We start from the raw sequence: 20,668 nt of genomic DNA on the forward strand, positions 1-20,668 counted from the left end.
GCCGATTGCGCGGACCCTGTAGACGATTTAACTTTCATGAATTATAATGAGTTATTCACATATAGAATGTTTATACACTGTCTCCTACATTTTTTATCAAAGAAGCACGTACAAATCACGACACATAATATCACTTACATGTGAAAAATTATATACTACCTCAACTAGACATGTTTAAAGAATTCTGATGGTATCTGATGCACTAATGTTGGTACAAATGCACAAATTAGCCACAAATCAGTTATCACGGGCAGAGAGTTTACACTTCTCACATCAACACGAGCCAAAACATCATGCACAAAACTATCTCTTACTGCTAGCAGCTCTCCTACTAAGCACAACCCAATACAGAACCCTGTACAAAACAAAATACCCCACCAACACCTCAAGATTCTCCCACCTCTGCCCCACCCTTAACCCTCTACTCTCTAACACATCCTTCCCCGCCACCACACACACCGCCCGCTCCTCCTCCGACCACTCGAAACACCGTCCGGCCTCGCAAGCGTACTCGTTCGCCAGCATAGCATCGAGCCCGTATTTGTATGGCGACAGGTAATGCATAAACAACCAATACGCCGGCATACTCTCCTTTGACAGAAAATACCCGGAGAACAAAAAGAACGCGGCGAGTGACACAGTGACAAGCGTCGTCCCGGCTATATAATTGGGTGACATCGAACTTACGAAAAGAACGAAAGAGTTAGCGGTTAAGATTACAGTCCAGACGATCATGACGAAGTTCGCAAAGGCGGTCCACGAGCTGCAGAGACCGACGATGAAGTAGACGGAGAAGGAGTAGAGAAGGGAGATTATGAAGAGGTAAGGGAGGAACACAAGAGTGTTGGCGATGAGGTGCGACGAGAGGCGATAGACCCCCGATGAAATCTCTCGGAGGAGGATCGGGCGCTCGTTGACGAAGATCGGTAGCGTTTCAGTTGTTGAGGAGAGGAGGAAGGTCAAGGTGAATGCGAAGAACCCTAATCTGTTGTCCATTCCTTGTTTGTTGTAGTCCACATGAATGTAGATCGTGCCTAGAAGAAACCCGACAATTAAAGCTTCGAGTGTGTTTGTGAATAGCAGTTGCTTTGATCTGTATATGATCTTGCAGAAGCGGATATATAGAGTGGCGATCTCACGAGCTCTCGAGCTCGTGTATCGCACCTCCGTCGCCCGTTTCTTGAATTTCCCTGGCGGCGGGGGTGACGACTGGCTAAATGCCGATGATTTTGTGATCGGAAGCTGGTCGACGATCTCCATCGCGTACTCGAGCGGATTGAGCTGAGCCGGGACACTATAACCAGCTGAGTAGAGATACCGCTCGAGCGACGCAACGTCACCGTGGTGGACCACTGACCCTTTCGAGAGAAGCAGGATCGAGTCAATGGCCGACAGCAGTTTAAAGCTTGGCTTGAATGGATCGACAGTATCACGTCCGCCGACGCGCACACGGCCGATGGACTTCAGCGACTGGATCTACATTGAACGCGGACGTGCTGTCAAGTCCAGACGTCGGCCTCGTCAGGAGGAGGACGGCAGGATCATTGGCAGGAGGCTCAGCCCGGATCGACACGCGCCGGCGCTCTTCCGCCGGACAAACCGTCGGAGAGGCGGTTCTTGTCTGCGAGGTGCGACAGGCGAAGCTCGGAGAGGAGGGATGCGACGGCGGGCGACGAGGGAGGGTCGGCAGCAGGAGGCGGGCGGCGAAGAGGAGGTCTCGGAGACGGTGAGGAGGGGAGGGAGGAGTCGTGCTGGGGGACGTAGGCGAGAGGCGGCGGAAGGCAGGAGGGTGGAGGGGGGTAGAGTTGAGGAGGAGGTGCCGGACGAGGGGGCGACGCAGGAGGCTGAGAGATGTCGAGGAGTCGGTCGACTTGCCTGCGCCGCTGGGGCGACGACGGCAGCGAGTCTGGCGGGGGCGGCGGTGAAGAGACGGGCTGAGGATGAAGCGGGTGGCGGGGTGAGCTGCACAGGGCTTGCTGCTGAAGAGAGGACTGGGGAAGGGGGGCGGCGGTGGGTTTGTGTAGGAGATCGAGCAGCCGGAGGCTCGTAGGTCTTGATGAGTTGTGGGGTTTCCTCGGGAATGTTGTTGGTCTGGGGTGAAGGTGGCGATGGGGCGGGGTCTGCCATTAATTGAGATGGTGGTCTTGGGGTGATGGGAGAGGAGTTGTTTGGGTGCGTGTATAAATACTGGAGGAAGCTAGGATTGGGACGGGGGAGCTTGAAGACGCACGTACGAGCTTGTGTGATCCCCTCCACAATTGAAAAAAAAAAGAAAGGCAGCGGAAAGGTCACTGCCTCTGATATAAATCGTCTATTATTAATGGATCGTGATTAACAATTATGAAATTATATCCTAAAAACAATAATAAATTATATTATTTTTATGAATTGCGCTTATTCTCACGATAAATTAAATCATAAATGTTTTATTGTTAAAAATAAATAAATAAAAGCAACGATCTTTCGATCACTTCTTAATGCAGAGGATTCGGATTTGTCCTTTATTTGGCATGATTGCCTTGGATTTATTGGATTCGGATCCTCTCCACTACAAAAAAAATAGTGGAGGGACCACTAAATAATCACAGTCATTTATTATCTAGTTGATGGTTATGATTTTTTTCTTTTAGTGCAAATTAGGAATGAGTGCAATACACGGGGGTATAGTAAGTGTTAGATTTAGATTGTATCATAACCGCCTACTAAATAATCAACGCTTGAGATTAAAAGTAGTGGTCTCTCCACTACTTTTTTGTAGTGGAGAGGATCCAAATCCGGATTTATTGGGTTTTAAGCACCTAGGCAACTTGAGTTTGCCGAACAGAAATTACTCTGTGTTTAATTCTAGTTTTTAGTAAATAATGGCATTACGATTTAATGTAAAGAATTGTAATTGCTGAATAATGTCATAGACTTTTTCATTAATGTTAGGAGATATTTATAGGATTACAAGAGAATCAATTAGTTACATAAAATCTAAAACTATCTAATTAGTTACATAATTATTGGAACTAAAAGGGGTAAGTGATCTGTTGAGATATTTACAGAATATCATACAATAGGAAAGAATCACAGGGCCTGTTGACTGACATCGCAGGGCGTGTCGACTGACACCGCAGGGCGTGTCAACTAAGACCGTCTTTCGTGTCGACATAAGGGGTGTCGTATCATTCGGCCGGGCTTTGTGTCGACTGGCTTCGAGTCGACTAGCACCGCCTTTCGAGTCGACACAGGGGGTGTCATCTCGTCTAGTCGGCTGCAATTCCTTAATGTGGCGTGTCGACTGACACCGTAGGGCATGTCGACTAAGACCGTCTTTCGTGTCGACACAAGGGATGTCGTCTCGTTCGGTCGGGCTTCGTGTCGACTGGCTTCGAGTCGACTAGCACCGCCTTTCGAGTCGACACAGGGGGTGTCATCTCGTCTAGTCGGCTGCAATTCCTTAATGTGGCGTGTCGACTGACACCGTAGGGCATGTCGACTAAGACCGTCTTTCGTGTCGACACAAGGGATGTCGTCTCGTTCGGTCGGGCTTCGTGTCGACTGGCTTCGAGTGGACTAGCACCGCCTTTCGAGTCGACACAGGGTGTGTCGTCTCGTCTGGTAGGTTGCAATTCCTTATTATGACGTTTCGACTGACACCGTAGGGCGTGTCGACTAAGACCACCTTTCGTCTCGTCTGGTTGGTTGCAATTCCTTAATAGTTGGTGCTCCTTGAGGAGAGACCAATCTTGATCAGCAAGTTATGAAAACGCGTGCATGGCAGTCGTTTGGTGAGTGCATCAGCTAGTTGGTCCGTGGAAGAGACATGAGTGACCCATAAGATGCCTTCTTGAACTTGTTGTCGAATGAAGTAAAAGTCGAGAGCCACATGTTTCATTCGAGAATGGAAGACTAGATTAGAACAGAGATTTGTTGCGCCCACATTATCACAGTAGATTACTGGATGTTGTGTGTTTGGGGAAAAAATTATAATAAGAAAATGAAAGAATTAAATTTGATTTATTCCGTCTAACTTCTTAGAAAAAGAATGTTTACAACTCTCTCAATCTCTAACTGATTACAATTTGAATTTTCGATTACAAAAGAGAAGAAGATCAATATAAATCCTCTCATTTGTTTAATTCTGATTTCTTCACGGTAGCGATGAGATGTCTCCCTCGAATTCTCGCGTCGAGTTTGCTTCTCATTGACGATCTGAACATCTTGTTTCACTGGAACGTGGTTGATTCCTCTTGTTGATGTCGAGGATAACTTACGTGGTAAGTCTAAAAATAACTCTTAACGAGTTTAAGAACTCAGAGCGAGTTTAAACTATGTAACAGAGTTAATTTGAACCGAAAATCGATTTATAAGCCAAGTAGGAAAGCTCTAAGAATGGCTCATGATGATGCTCTAGGCCTTCCAAGATTCGAAGATGCTCCAAGAGATAATTGTCGATCTTAATTATTCAGCAATTCTCCCAAAAAGCTAGCCCGAACTCAGTTGAGTTTACACATATTTATAGGGCTGGCCCCTTAATCCGCTCCTAAATAGGGCGGAAATCCCTCCAATCGTGAGGGAAAATATGATTTCTGGAACCGTTCAGCTCGAGCTTGAACGAGTCAAACGCCAAAAATGGCGTTCTAGGTCCAAACTCTGCGTTTTAGACTTGAAACGCAGAGTTGGGCCTGTTTTAGGCTGAAACCGTTGTGTTCGCACAGCGTTGTAAATCCGCAGAGTTGGGACGCAGAGATGAACTCTGTGTTTTGAGTCCATGAACTATGCGTTTTCAACCGGAACGCTAGGGATGAACCCTATGTTTTGAATCTGAAATGTGGGCATGACCTCTGCGTTTTGATGTTGTGACGCAGGACTGACCAACCTCTGCATTTTGATATTGCAACGCAGGGAGGACCTCTGTGTTTTGTTGCTGTCACACGAGGATGACCTCCGCATTTTGGTGTTGCAATGTATGGAGGATCTCTGCGTTTTGTTCTGGGAACCCGGCAACGAGCTCTGCGTCTGGACTTGAATGTTGGGGATGAACCCTGCGTTTTGAACTTGAACTTGAACATGGCATGAGCTCTGCGTTTTAACTCTGAAACACAGAGGTGAGCCTCAGGCGATCTTGGTGAGCTTTAGTCTAAGTTCAATGTTCAGATGAAGTCCAGTCTTACAGACGGATTTTGGAACATATGATGTGAAGAACAGGTCATAACTTTCAAACCGTAAGTCGGAATTGGACAAATTATATATAAAAATTGACTATGACGACGAGACGGGGCCAACCAAACTGACCCTATAGGGTTCTGTTTGATCTTTTCTATTTTGCCAAATTCCTTACGGTTTGAGAGATATCTGTGTTTTGATTTGAAGAGACCGTCAATTTGTAGTCTCTTTTGCTAGAGTGTTGCAAAGATCGTCATCTTGTAACCTTCGTCTCGCTCCTTAAAAATATGAGAGTGGTCAGATTGTAACTCCCGATGTTAATTGTGAAGGTTGTTGATTAGAGTTTTCATCAGTTATTGTGAAGGTCATCAGATTATAACCTTTATTGATCTACATGATAGTTTTTAAATTGTAGCCTTCTGAAAGCCATCAAATTATAACTTCCATCATCGGTGTTTGATGAGGATCAGCAATCTACAGTGATTTTTAGACAACCTACAGAGCCCACTCTAAAGTTTTCGAAAGTTCGCGGTTGACTTGGACAAATTTTCGAAATACTTTAGAACTCAACTCTAATCTTGGAGTTGTTGATTCCTTATCATAAAGGAATCGTTCTCTGCACTCGCTTTGAAGGTATCTTGGTTGAAGGGATTTGCCATACAGGACCCGTATGAAGGTATGCATCATAATCCTGCTTCTGGAATGCGGGGGTGGACCCCTGTGTTTTGAACTTGAGACGCGGGTCTCACCCTTGCGTTTTAAATTTTGGAACCCGGGCATTACCTCGGTGCTGTGGTTTTTGCAACGCGGGTCTGACCTCGGCATTTTGACTTGAGACGCGGAGATGGCTTTCATGCATTTTTGATTAAATCTTTAAGACTTATCTTTAGCTCATTTGTTTCAAGTCTCGGCTCACATCCATTAAGCTGATGGGCCTGCAAATATGCATAGGATTTTTGGCAAACCCTTAGCCATCAACAGATTTGGTAAGCCTTTACCGACTACCGTTTGAATCGGGGTAGCATGTGGATTGTCTAAATCTGTTCCATCTGTAATGTTATGCTAAAGGAATAAACTCTTTTAGACTTAGTGCTATGATATTGAATACATAGACATTGTCATTTTTACGGGAATGTGCTACCCGGCAGCGCGTGTTAGGCGTAGGCTTATTTTTGTTTAGGAGTCGGGATAAAGTTCTCAATGTGTGAAAGATATGGATTTTTTATGCTACGATGTTGAATACGTAGACTTTACCATTATTGTGGGAATCAGCCACCCGGCAGCATATGTTAGATGCAAACTTATCTCTATTTAGGGATCGAGATAAAGTCCCCCAGACGTGGATTCTGATTTTTTTTACGATAAAAGACTAACCGGCAACGTGTATTAGGCGTAGACTTATCTCTAATTAGGGATCGAGATAAAGTCTGCCATACATGGATTCTGATGTCTTTTTCATGGTAAAAGAATAACCGGCAATGCGTGTCAGGCATAGACTTATCTCTAATTAGGAATCGAGATAAAGTCATCCATACGTGGATTCTGGTGTCTTTTTCACGGTAAAAGACTAACTGGCAACGCGTGTCAGGCGTAGACTTATCTCTAATTAGGTATCGAGATAAAATCTCTCATGCGTGTAAGGCATGGATTCTGGTACTATTAATAACAACCTGTTATGATATTAAATACATAGGCTTTGCCGCTGTTTCTTCCTGTGTCATGTTTTTACTTGAAACACTGAAAGAAAGTTGAAAGTACTAGAGGTGTAGTATTAACTTGGCATGAATTTTTACTTAGAGTGAAATCCAGAAATTATCTTCATTATCACTAGGATAATTCTAGAAAATATTTAATTTGCTGGTGATTTTATAATGAAAACTTGCTATTCTTGTTAAAAAAGGATTAACAAGCTCATTGGGAGCTTTGACTGTTAGAAGTGTGATGTTAACATAATAGTATTTTATAGGCCTATCGTTCTATTGAAGAGAGTCGATAAGTTGATTTGGTCGTCAGAAGTATGATATTAACTTGACGAGTTTGTAGACCTATCGCTCTATTAAAGAGAGTCGATAAGTTGATTGTCAGAGGTGTTTTGTTAACGTGACGAGATTGTGGAGCTATCGTTCTATTGAAAAGAGTCGATAAGTTGATTGTTAGAGGTGTTTTGTTAACGTGACAAGATTGTGGACCTATCGCTCTATTGAAGAGAGTTGATAAGTTGATTGTCAGAGGTGTTTTGTTAACATGACGTTATCAGATGTGTAATTTTAACATGATGAAAGGGTTGGTTGTCAAAGGTGAGATATTAACATGACAGGAATGTGTTGCGATCGAAGCAACTTTAAGGACTTATCGCTCTATTGGAGAGAGTCGATAAGTTGATAGTCAGAGGTGTTTTGTTAACGTGACATGAATTTTTTACGATCGGGGCAACTTTGAGGACCTATCGCTCTATTGGAGAAAGTCAATAAGTTGATTTTGTCAGAGGTATGATATTAACATGACAGGAATTTATTACGATCGAACCAACTTTGTGGACTTATCATTCTATTGAAAATGATTGATAAGTTGATTGTCAGATATGTAATATTAACATGACAGGAAAATATTACGATCGGGGTAACTTTGAGGGCTTATCATCCTATTGACAATGATTGATAAGTAGATTTTGTCAGAGGTGTGATGTTAATGTGACATGAGAATATGGATTTTGTGATTTGAACAAGATTTTGAAGACTTAGCGTCTTGCTGGGGAATATTGTGATTTTGAGAAATTTTGAGGACTTATCATCCTATTTACAAGGATTGATAAGTTGATTGTCAGATGTGTATTATTAACGTGGCAAATTGGGAGTGATGCCAACTAAATTCATACTCCGGTGGGGATGATGATCGTCAGAAGTGTACTGTTAACTCGACGATGTGAAAGATTCGTTACTCTTGATCCAGTGGATTCCAAGTAACCAACCCCCAATCTTGATTAAGACTTATCAGGGGAATAAAAAAAAGGTAGACATGATACACCGCCTTGTGAGCCACTATCCATCAAGTCAGAATAGAAGCACATTACCTGGCAGGCCACTATCTGACGAGTTTGGCTATTAGAGGTAACTATTAATGTGATAGTTTTGGTGGACTCACCATCCTACTGAAGATGATTGGTGGGGGGATTTGGAGAAATGGACTATCAGAGGAAATAATTAATGTGATAGTTTTGGTGGATTTTATGGTTGACAGAGGTATTCTATTCAACATGATAACTCAGAAAATTAATTACTCATAATCCAGTGGACCACAAATAAACCAACCCCCAGTCTTGAACAAGTGCATGGGGAAAAAGGGGGTAGACATGGCATATTGCCTAGTGGGCCACTATCTGACGAGTTTGACTATCAGAGATAACTGTTAACGTGATAGTTTTGATGGACCCGCCATCCTACTGAAGAGGATTAGCTTCAGTGGTCGTAGTATCTTCCTTTTCTGTCTGAGAAGCGTAGGTTTGGTCCCATTGCTCAGGTTGATCCTACTTACTTTATTCTTCAGCTTTGATCCTGGTAATAATTTTTTAAGCCTGTACACCTTGAGAGATTAATTGTCTCCAAGAACGATATTCTTCAACCCTCATTTGTGCTAGAAGGTTGGTCTGCAAGTTGTGTCGACAGATCTCTACTAAGGTAGACTGTGTCATACCTGACGAACATCGAAGAGCCATGCTTCGGAACCTCTTGACGAAGGCTTTGACGGGCTCCCTCTTCTTCCGCTTAATGGAGAGAAGGGTATGGATGGAAACTTCCGTATCCTCTTTAAAGAATCTTGAAAGGAAGAGTCTCTCTAGATCCACCCACTTTTAGACACATTCGGTAGGTAGTTTCCTGAACCATTCAAATCAACTCCCTTGAGGGTGCTAATGAACAATCGAGTTAATATGGCATCGTTTGATATCATATTCTCAGTCTGTGACTTGAAATGATAGATGTGTTGGTTCAATGATCTCGTGCCGTTAAAAGTTTGTAGCGTCGGGACCTCAAACTTTAGAGGATAAGGGGCTGCATCCCATTCAACAGGAAAAGGCCACACTACTCCCTCATCTTGGATCTCGCTTCTGTGGGCTATAACAATGAGGCGGGCTTCTAATTTCTCGATTTAGCCGACTGAGGATTTTGCTCATGCTCAGCTTCTTCTTCGGAGGATGATTCTTCGTGATGAGTTTCTTGCTCAGTAGTCTCATTCACTCTTTGTTTCCCCTTCGATATGGATGATCCTCTTTTCCGGGTGGATTCCGGCCGAGGTTGTGACTAAGCTTTCTAGAAATTGGCTCTATTTGTAATGATCTAAACCATCATATCCCGAAGTTGATTGATGGTTTCCTACTGTGCTTGAAGAATGGCCTCCTGCTCAGCAACCCTTTTTGAAAGATCTTTAAAATTTTCTGCTATGTGGACGAAGCTCTCATGCCCAACGAAAAAGCTTGATGATTGGGACTCCGTAATAGCTGAGTGTTCATCCTAGAAATTGGTTCCTCTGGCTAATCTTTGATAGTTAACCGGAGGAATGACTCCCGTTTGAGTCCGAGTATGTTGATAAATTCCATCGGACCTATTCAGAAGGTCTTTCAAGCCAGGAGACTGGTCTTTCTCTGACTCATCGGAGCTAGGGACTGATGATCTCCCTCTGCCAACCATGTTAGAAGTGACTCTAAGGTATTCATCCTCCGAAGTCTTCTTCTTGTGAGAACATCATCAGTTATTGAACAAAGCGATGTTCGTTGGTCGGTTGAACATCGAAAAATTGACTGCGCATGAGCAGCATTGGCTTCCCAAGAGAATCGTAGAAATCAGTCATTTGTATTGGTATGAACAAGCAACTTATTGTATCGACCATCCTCTCGATATGAACTCTCTCAAATTTGTTGCTAAAAATCAAGAAGCGTTACTCGCTGATCGCGAGGTTTGAATTGGAACCCACAGTCTATGATTGGACAGGACTGGTTCCTGATGAACATGGATCTTCTTTAAATGCCTTGAATCCATGGACTTCTTATATCTACCCCTTAATCTAGACGTGCTACATAGAGTATTCGGGGGTCTCGCATGCCTGAGCTCCAGGTTTTGCTGGTGAAACACAGTCATGAGGTCTACGTTTTGCTGATGAAATGCAGTCTTGAGATCTGTGTTTTGATTCTAGAACGTACTCCTAAGAGCTATGTTTTTGTTCTGGAACGCACTCCTGAGAGTTGCGTTTAGTTTATGAAACACACCCCTAAAGGCTGCATTTTGATTGTACAACGCGCCACTGAGAGCTGCGTTTGGCATAAGCTGAGCTCACTCCTTCAGAGGAGGGGTTGTTCGAGCAATCTTGGCTAAAGGAGAGGGCTTCCTTAGGCATAGGAATAACAATTGGAGCTTTAGTCTCATTGAAGACTTTGTGGATCTTGCACATCGCCTTGGGTCTAAGGGATCCGAAGGAGAGTAACTCCTCATACTTGGCTTGATCGAACTCGATGATCAGAGTTTTAATGGTTGTTCCAGCAAGCTTGATATCGGATTGTGTCACCACTTCTTCCTTGGTAAAAAAGCTAGTCCCCAGTAGAGTCGCCATCTTTTGTTTGATGGAAAAATTATAATAAGAAAATGAAAGAATTGAATTTGATTTATTCCCTCTAACTTCTTAGAAAAAGAATATTTACAACTCTCTCTCAATATCTAACTGATTACAATTTGAATTTTTGATTACAAAAGAGAAGAGAATCAATATAAATCCTCTCCTTTGCTTAATTCTGGGTTCTTCACGGTGGCGATGAGATGCCTTCCTCGAATGCTGGCGTTGAGTTTGCATATCATTGACGATCCGAACGTCTTGTTTCACTAGAACGTGGTTGATTCCTCTTGTTGATATCAAGGATAACTTGCGTGGTAAGTTTGAAAATAACTCTTACCGAGTTTAAGAACTCAGAGCGAGTTTAATCTCTATAACATAGTTAATTTGAATCGAAAATTAGTTTATAAGCTAAGTAGGAAAGCTCCAAGAATGGCTCCTGATGATGCTCCAGGCCTTCCAAGATCCGAAGATGCTCAAAGTGATAATTGTTGATCTCAACTCTTCAGTAATTCCCCTAAAAAGCCAGCCCCGAACTCAGATGAGTTTATCCATATTTATAGGGGGATTAAGGGGTGTAACTGCTCCCTTAATCCGTTCCTAAGTGGGGCGGAAATCTCTCCAATTATAGGGGAAAATGGTTTCTGGAACCGCTCAGCTCGAGCTTGAACGAGCCAAACGCCAAAAACGATGTTATAGGCTCGAACTCTGCGTTTTAGACTTAAAATACAGAGTTGGGCCTGTTTTAGGCTAAAAACGCTGAGTTCGTACAGCGTTGTAAATCTAAAATGCAAAGTTAGGACGCAGAGATGCACTCTGCATTTTGAGTCCACGAACTATTCGTTTTCAACTGAAACGATAGGGATGAACCCTGCATTTTGAATCTGAAACGCAAGCATGGCCTCTGTGTTTTGATGTTGTGAAGCTGGACCGACCGACCTCTGCGGATATAGCAACGTAGGGAGGACCTTTGTATTTTGTTGCTGACACACAGGGAGGACCTCCGTGTTTTAGTGTTGCAATACAAGGAGGACCTCTGCGTTTTGTTCTGGGAACATGGCCACGAGCTCTGTGTCTGGACTTGAACGCTGTGGATGAACCCTGTGTTTTGCACCTGGAACACGGGCATTAGCTCTGTGTTTTGACTTTGGAACACATAGGTGAGCCTCAGGCGAGCTTGGTGAGCTTCAGGCTAAGTCCAATGTTCAGGCAAAGTCCATTCCTACAGACGGACTTCGGAACATAACTTGCTACGAAGAACAGGTCATAACTTTTAAATCGTAAGTTAGAATTAGACAAATTATATATGAAAATTGACTATCTCGACGAGATGAAGCCAACTAAACTGACCCATAAGGTTCAGTTTGCTCTTGTCTGTTTTGCCAAATTCCTTACAGTTTGAGAGATATCTGCGTTTTGATTTGAAGAGACCGTCAATTTGTAGTCTCTTTTGCTAGAGTGTTACAAAGATCGTCATCTTATAACCTTCATCTTGGCTCCTTAAAAATGTGAGAGTGGTTAGATTATAACTCGTGATGTTGATTGTGAAGGCTGTTGATTAAAGCTTTCATTAGTTATTGTGAAGGTCATCAGATTGTAACATTCATCGATCTACGTAAAAGTTTTCAAATTGTAGCCTTTTGGAAGCCGTCAAATTATAACTTTCATCATTGGTATTTGATGGGGATTAGTTATCTACAGTTATTTTTAAACAACCTACATTATGATGACTTGAACTCAAGTTCACCGAGAAGAGATGTGATCCATCTCAACTCGACAGCCGTCGAAGCGACCGACCGGTACTCAGCTTAAGTCGAGGAGCGAGCCATTATTCGTTGTTTCTTTGAACTCCAGGATATCGGGTTTTTCGACCAAGATATACAATGTAGGCACTGGTGGATGTGAAGTCGTATTTGTTACCTGCCCAGTCGACATCTGAGTAGGCATGGAGAACAAGAGAGGATTGATGATGTAACCTAATGTCGTAATCAATGGTGCCGCATAGATATCTGAGAAGTCGCTTGGTGGCGTTCCAATGGTCTGTAGTCGGACAATGCATATATTGTGAAAGTTTGTTAACTACATAGACAATGTCTGAACGAGTGAGGGAGAGATACTGAAGACTCCCAACTATAGCTCGGAACTCGGTTGGGTCAGTAAGGGTTGTACCCGACTAAAGTGTAAGGATGGGTGAGGTGGCAAGTAGAGTTGCGACAGTGCGAGCATCAATCATCGTTGTTCGAGCTAGCAAGTCAGCAATGTATCTTCACTGTGAGAGGACAAGCACTTGAGGGTAAGAAACAACTTTAACTCCAAGGAAATATTCAAGTGGTCTGAGGTCTTTGACCAAAAAGTGACATGCGAGAACCAAGATGAAGTCCTAAACTGATGCTGCATTATTGCCGTGATGATGATGTTGTCAACGTAAACAAGTAACATGATAGTTATGTCATTGTCATTGAGAATGAACAAGGAAGTGTCAGCGACTGAGTTCAAGAAGCGAGATGCAAGAAGGAACTGTCGAAGCTCATTGTACCAGGCTCGAGGAGCTTGTTTGAGATCATAGATCACCTTTCGCAATCTGCAGACATGATGTGGATTATCAACATTAACAAAACCTTAAGACTGATCAATGAAGACATCTTTAGTGAGGGTGCCTTGTAGAAAGGCATTGTTGACATCGAGTTGACGAAGATGCCAACCTCGGCTGATAGCAAGCGAGAGGACAAGACGAACTGTGGTCGGCTTTACAACCGGACTAAACGTCTCATGGTAGTCCACTCCTGGTCTTTGGTGAAACCTCTTTGCCACTAAGCAAGCTTTGTACCTGTCTATAGAGCCATCAGGTAAGCGCTTAAGTCGAAAAATCCATTTACACCCCCATAATATTTTGCACACCATTGGGAGGTACCAATTCCCAGGTGCTATTACGAACTAAGGCATCAAACTCCTCAGACATCGACTGTCGCCATATGTCATCTTTGATAGCCTGAGTTACACATGTGGGTTTAATATTTGTGGTGAATTAAGCAGAGAGGCTAAGTTTGTTGATAGGTTTGTGAATGTTGTTTCGGAAATGAGTGATGATAGGCGAGGTGTGGGTCGAAGGTGATGGTAAAGGGTTGTCTGAGACTTGGACAGGTGGGGGTAAGGCTAGGGGAATGGCTAGCAAGTTGTTAGGTGTTGGTTCAAGTATTGGGACGGGTAGTTGTGGAGGCAAGGCATTTGTGGTGGTAGGCAAAGTGCAAGGTGGGTTGGGAAGAGGGAGAGGGAGGGCGAGAGGCAAGGTTTGGTGTTCTACCATATCCGTTTGTGTGTTAGAGTCGACGGGAAGGGAGTTCTAGAAAAAGCTTCAGATGATGTGTATGAAGCCAGGATAATGACACGATGTAAGAGCCAGGTGTCGTATGTCGACTCATCGGGGCGAGCGAGATGCGAATTGAATTTAGACATAGGAAACTCGGACTCAAAAATTTGAACATGACGAAAGATGAAAGTCTTTTGAGTTTGTGGATCAAGACATATATAAGCACTCTGTGTAAGAGAGTAGCCAAGGAAGACACAAGGTGTGGAGCGATTGACAATTTTGTGAGGTGAGTATGGACGAAGCTAAGGATAACATAGGCAGCCAAAAGCTCGAAGTTTGGAGTAGTTTGGTGGCGACTTAAAGAGTTTATGAAAAGGAGATGTCATATGAAGAGTGGGTGTAGGGAGACGATTTATGAGGTAGGCTGCAGTGGATAAGGCATATGACCAGAAGGAGGGTAGTAAGAAGGCTTTAGAGAGAAGGGAAAGACCTGTTTTAACAATATGATGGTGTCTACATTCCGAAAAACCATTATGTTTTGGAGTGTGAGGTGGTAAGGTGAGATACAAGATGCCATTTATGGATAGATATGTCGCCAGTCTAGTGGATTTGGCGAGACCCATGTACTCCTCCCCATTGCCTGAGTAGAAGGTTATTATTTTCTTTTTGAAGTAATTTTCAACAAGGGCTTTGAAACGAGGAAAAATAGTGGCGACATCAGATTTACGTTTGAGAGGGTAAAGCCATATGTAGTGAGTGAAGTGATCTACGAAAATGATGTAGTATTTGTAACCATCGACAGAATAAATAGGCAAAGTCCACACATCAGAATAAATAGTTTGAAGATGAGAAGTAGATACAATTGATGAGTGAGAGAAAGGTTATTTATGACTTTTATTGCAAAGACAGACACTACAATGAGATTGCTTTGAATTAGATGAATCTAAAGCTAGACCGAATTTAGAGATGATATGACGTTGGATTGACTCAGATGGGTGACCAAGATGATGATGCCAGTCACTAGAAGACACTTTGACACTGGAGTGGGCCAAAAGATGAGGTGCGAGTTGCGAGGTCGACCATTCATACACACCATCTTTAGGTTGTCCTTCTAGCAGTGTTGCCCCTGACAGTAGATTCTTCCCACGAAAGGAAGATGGTAAGAACTCAATGGACGTATTATTTGATTTGCAAAATTAAGATATGAAAATAAGATTTATTTTTATGTTAGGAACAAATAAAATATCATTTAATTTAAATGTATGGGAGGATGCTTTAAGAGAAGAGGAGATAATTTTGGAAATGTGTAACCCAATACCATCATTGATAATAATGTCGTCAGATCCATCGTATGGAGCATGAAGGGAGAGGTTGCCGAGATAGGTTGTGACATAGTGAGATGCCCTACTGTCGAGTATCCATGTTGGAGTTTCGGCATCTGATTCTATGGCAACAAGCACCTTTGGTTGCCACTGAGATCCAACGTGCGAGGTGCGAGTGACGCCTTGTGAGGAGGTGGGTACTAGCTGAAAGAGAGGACATTGAGCGACGGTGTGGCCTTATTGTCAGCATCCTTGACACTTGCCGATATACGGCCTCTGCTAGTGAGACACGACTTGCAGAAACTAAGACGACTATTATCCAGGAGCGGAGTGTGAAGATTGCGCCTTGTTGGACGAGGAGTATTGTGAACCACTGTACCTAGTCGACACAGCATTAGTCGTGGCGGGATGCAGAATTGATACATATTGCAACTGCTGAAGCGTGAGTTCCCTGTTGATGAGTTTCTCATGAAGCTCTTCAAACGAGATGGGATTGTCCCTGCCTTCTACTACATTAGCGATTTGACGATAGTCATCATCAAGACCTTCTAAGGTTTTCTCTATAATGTCCTCATGGTCTATTTGTTTGTCGAGTGCAGCAAGGCGATCAGTTTGGTACTTGACATATTGCATATAATCCAAAACGGATTGTGAACCCTTCTTTGCTCGCTTGATCTGATCCTTGATTTGCTTGATGTGACCACGTGTCGGTCAAGCATAGGTGTTGGCGAGAGTCTGCCATGCTTCACGGGAGGTGGTTTCCTGTTAGATGAGAGGGATGAGAGAGGGGGAGTTAGAACTGACAGGGCTCCAAATAGCAATTTGTCTTGTTGAATCCAATGCAAAAAACCTGGGTTGGGAGCTTCAACGTTGTTGTTGGTGATGGTGCGAGGAGAACATGGATGAGATCCATCTATGTATTTGTAGAGGTCGTAGCCGATGAGAATGGCCTCAATCTGGAGTTTCCAAGTAATATAATTTGTGGAGGTCAATTTATGGATGGATTGATGGGAAGTGTTGATGAGTTTAAGGTTTTGGGTTGGATTTTCTGGGTTAGGGATGACAGTGATCTGAGAATCAGTCGACATGGTGAAAACCGTGGCTAAGGTTTGCAAAGGAGTGGTGGGAAGAGGTCTAGAACGGAAGGTCCAGAGCTGCTCTGATACTATGTACAGAATTGTAATTGCTGAATAATGGCTTAGCCTTTTTCATTGATGTTAGGAGATATTTATAGGATTACAAGAGAATCAACTAGTTACATAAAATCTGAAACTACCTAATTAGTTACATATTGTTGGAACTAAAAGCGATAAGTGATCTGTCGAGATATTTATAGAATATCATACAATAGGAAAGAATCACAGGGCGTGTCGACTAACATTGCAGGGCGTGTCGCTTAACACTACAGGGCGTGTCGACTAAGACCGCCTTTCATGTCGACACAAAGGGTGTCGTCTCGTTTGGTCGGGCTTCGTGTCAACTGGCTTTGAGTCTACTAACAATGCCTTTCGAGTCAACACAGAGGGTGTCGTCTCATCTGGTTGGTTGTAATTCCTTAATATGGTGTGTCGACTGGCACCGCAGGGCATGTCGACTAAGACTGCCTTTCGTGTCGACACAAGGGGTGTCGTCTCGTTCGGTTGGGCTTCGTGTCGACTGGCTTCGAGTCGACTAGCACCGCTTTTCAAGTCGATACAGGGGGTGTCGTCTCATCTGGTTGGTTGCAATTCCTTAATATGTAACCATGTTTCTTTGTAGATCAATTTCCATGGTTCAATGGGGGTAATGATTCTCTGCACCGTTGACTGTAGAGAGTCTCTATAGTTGGTTATGTGGATTAATATTATTGACTGATTCAATGTATCCCACAATTATAGAACGGGATTGTTCTACTTCCCCATGGATCGAAACTAAATTGGTTCAGGTTAGCTTTACTAAATCAACCCTCATGCTTATACTTCTAAGTTCTAATGATAGGTTAGCTTATCTACACAAAATATCTAATCTCAACAATTCTCATTCTGATCAGATTGACGTCTTTGGCTCGATCACCATAGTCACCAATGCAATAATTATCCCCACACATTTAACATCCATCCTATCTGTTAGGGCAGCCCACTAGGTCACATGACAAAGCCGTATCGCTCCCTTTTGGGGGGCCTGGGTTTAATTCACATATACACCAAAGGCACGATAAAAAAAATCCATCCTAGCTATCATATCACATTGTACTCAATCTGGGTTCAATTCCCGTATGCACCAAAGGCGCGACAAAAAAATCCGTCCTAACTATCATATCACATTTGTACTAGATAGACAGTCTAGTTCTTCCACCAAAATACAAAAACTTTATCAAAATACAAAAACTTTCTCATAAATCTATACTACTTATAAAAGAGAATACTCATGTCAAAAAATTTTCATACCCATTTTGCCATTTACAAATTACTTAATTCTAATTTTCTCCTCATCACAATAGTAAGCTTTAATTAGTGTCTTAGACTCTTAACCTTCCATAACTCATTAATTAATGTGCTGAATACGAAAACTCACCAACCCCTTTGGCTTGAATTTAAATCTCCATCAAGTGACATGGCCAATTGAACTCCACGCATAATGCAAAAAATTCCTTCAGCTAATGTAGTCATTCACATTATCCACGATAGCCATGAGCTTTTAATGAAACTCCAAGGCTTTTCGTTTCCCGTTCGTTATCCTTATCATTATGCAACAACGCTTAAACTTTTATTGATTTCTATTGACTATATCTTTCATATCTCCCTCATTTCACCATCTCCGCTATCATCTAAATTTCTCTCTCAACTCCACATTCTCCTCTGTCTTCCTTCCTCTTGGTCAATGCTTTGTTCTCCTCCTTCTCAATATCTAACCAGCGTTAGCATCTTTCAAATTCAATCTCAAGCCTGTCATTTATCGAAGGGGGTTATACAAGGAGAGAGCACTGGTATGAAATCCATTTCATAATTTGAGCTTTGTTATATTTCTTCGTCATCTGATCTCTTTGTACATATTGGTTAGTTTTGTTTGATTTCTATGATTTTATCTAATTAGATCTCTTCAAAGAGTGATGGCTAGAACTTGTTTGATCTATTTCTTGTGATAAATTTATGTAGCAAGACGAAGTGCGCTCAATATCACACCGTCAAAAAAGAAGTTGGCCTAAAGCAAGGTGTGAGAGACATTTTCATCCACTTCGATCGAATTTGTTTTCTTTCTGTATTTTTATTAGATTTATTAAATTTATGTTATTCTTGGGCAAATTTTGACTTTATATTTTCCATGTGATGGATGTGCCTTGGATCTTAGTTTTTTTTGCAGGATCTTTCTCAGAGCTGAATATCTTTCACATTTTTGTTAGTTTAGATCCTAGATCACATTTGTACATTTATTATCTTAAAAAACATAACCTTCTAATATCATTGTGGATTTTAGACTTGATGTTAAATTTTCTAAATTTATTTACTCTTTGTGAATCCTATTATGACCCAAGTTCAGTAGTCTTTTTAGGTGGCAATTTGGTACTATAACTGGTTATTCGTATTCTACTACAAACAAGAGCATGACTATTTTCTTGAAGCATAACAGTATGCATGATTACCTACTTGATCCAAAGAAGGTATGACCTCTCAGCCTCATAATAACGCTATGTGATATGAGGAACTTAGCTTTCCAAAGAAGGTATGACCTCTCAGCCTCATAATAACGCTATGTGATATGAGGAACTTAGCTTAGATATTATAATTAGTTTCGAATGTGCTTGAACTTGAATTGCACTGAGTGTCTAAAATGGTTGGTCTCTTATCATTGCTTGATTATGTCAATTTTATTTATACCATTGATTGTGATACTAATTAAATTCAAAATTTTGAATTTTACAAACATAGTTGTTACTTTTGGAGGTCAAACTAAAATTTTTGTTGGAGGAGAAAACTAATATAGAATATAAGTGTTCGCGGGGAAAATCGTTTTCTTCATTGAATTCATTGTGATCTCAAAATAACAACTTTTTGTGGTTACAAAAGATCCGGTCTTTTTTTAGATCCGGTTACAACGAAATCAAAGAAAAATAAAAAAAATTACAACTTTCTCCTTGTGAACAAATCGCGAGCTCCTGTTTTGCGGTCGCTCGCTTTTGTGGGTTCTTTGCCAACGCCGGGGTTAATCCGTGGACCACCGCGCGATCTAGATCCGGTCGGATCTACATGATTTGACGGGTATTATTCCACGAAGGGAATAATAGCCGGGAGGGATTAGTTCACTAAGGAAATAATCGCTCGGATCTCGGGATCTAAGACCAAGCTTAGATCCGAAGTGTGATCTCATGTAGATCTCAGATCTGTTCTTCCCCTCTCTCGAACTCCAGCCTTTTGTGACGTGGATGCTCACCGAGGATCAGATCTGGATGTCCAAGTCTTCAAGTCTTCAAAACTCTAAGCTCGATCTTCAATCCGGCAGAGTTTCGGCTCTCAAAAGTCCAACCTTTGAAAATGAACAAAAGGGGGCCTATTTATAGGCTACCCTCACTGTGCCTTGGGCACAGTGCAGCCGGCCACCTTGAGGTGGCTCGGCTCTGGGCCGGCCACCTCAAGGTGGCTCGGCCACCGAGCCACCTCAGGGTGGCTCGGCTTTGGCCGAGCCACCTTGAGGCGGCTCGGTTTTGGCCGAGCCCCTCTGGGTTTGCTGTTTTTCCGTCGTTTTGCGCTGTATCCGTTTCTCAGTTCTGTCTGTGATTCGGTTGACTTAGATTCTGATTCGTTGATCTGATTTGGCAGGAAGTCGGATTCCTGATTTGGCAGTAAATCCACTTCTGAGTTCGAGTCCGAAACCGATCTTGATTTGGTCGTGATTCATCCGAGTCTGTTCTTGTTTGAATGACTCGTTGATTCCCCGAACTGTTGGCTTGATTCGCCGCTCGAATGGATGTATCCCGTTGCTTGCGTGCGGTTCGTCAACCTCATCGCCTCGTTGGTTCGTCGGTTTGTGCCGAGCTATGCTGAGGGACCTATAAGCAATTTTATATGCCTAAGGATACCCTCTCACAGGTATTTTCATCCTCGTTCTTTTATAAGAGAGTCTGCGAATACTTTGGATATTGATTGCCCAACCTTGCAGTCCTGGTATAACGGACCTTGGAATGCTTCTGTTCCTTGATTCCTTCAATCTTCCAGGCTATTCGGTCGGCTTTGCTCGAATGTCTTTCAGTAGATTCGGTGCCTGCATTTATTGTCCTGACGTGTCGAATTTTAAACTTGAAGTCGATTCACTGATTTCT

The 20,668-nt window shown here is 42.6% G+C and overlaps 1 protein-coding gene across 1 annotated transcript; it reads right to left on the minus strand.

Moving 5' to 3' along the window:
• On the minus strand, positions 209-16,008 carry LOC109846123 (ABC transporter G family member 8-like). Its single transcript, XM_020415350.1, is given in 5 exon segments — positions 209-1,476; positions 1,478-1,585; positions 1,587-1,768; positions 1,771-2,120; positions 15,755-16,008. Coding segments are annotated over 5 exon segments (2,067 nt in total). The 3' UTR covers positions 209-303.

The sequence above is a fragment of the Asparagus officinalis genome, chromosome 6 (assembly GCF_001876935.1).
Source record: "Asparagus officinalis chromosome 6, Aspof.V1, whole genome shotgun sequence".
Taxonomy (NCBI): Eukaryota; Viridiplantae; Streptophyta; class Magnoliopsida; order Asparagales; family Asparagaceae; genus Asparagus; species Asparagus officinalis.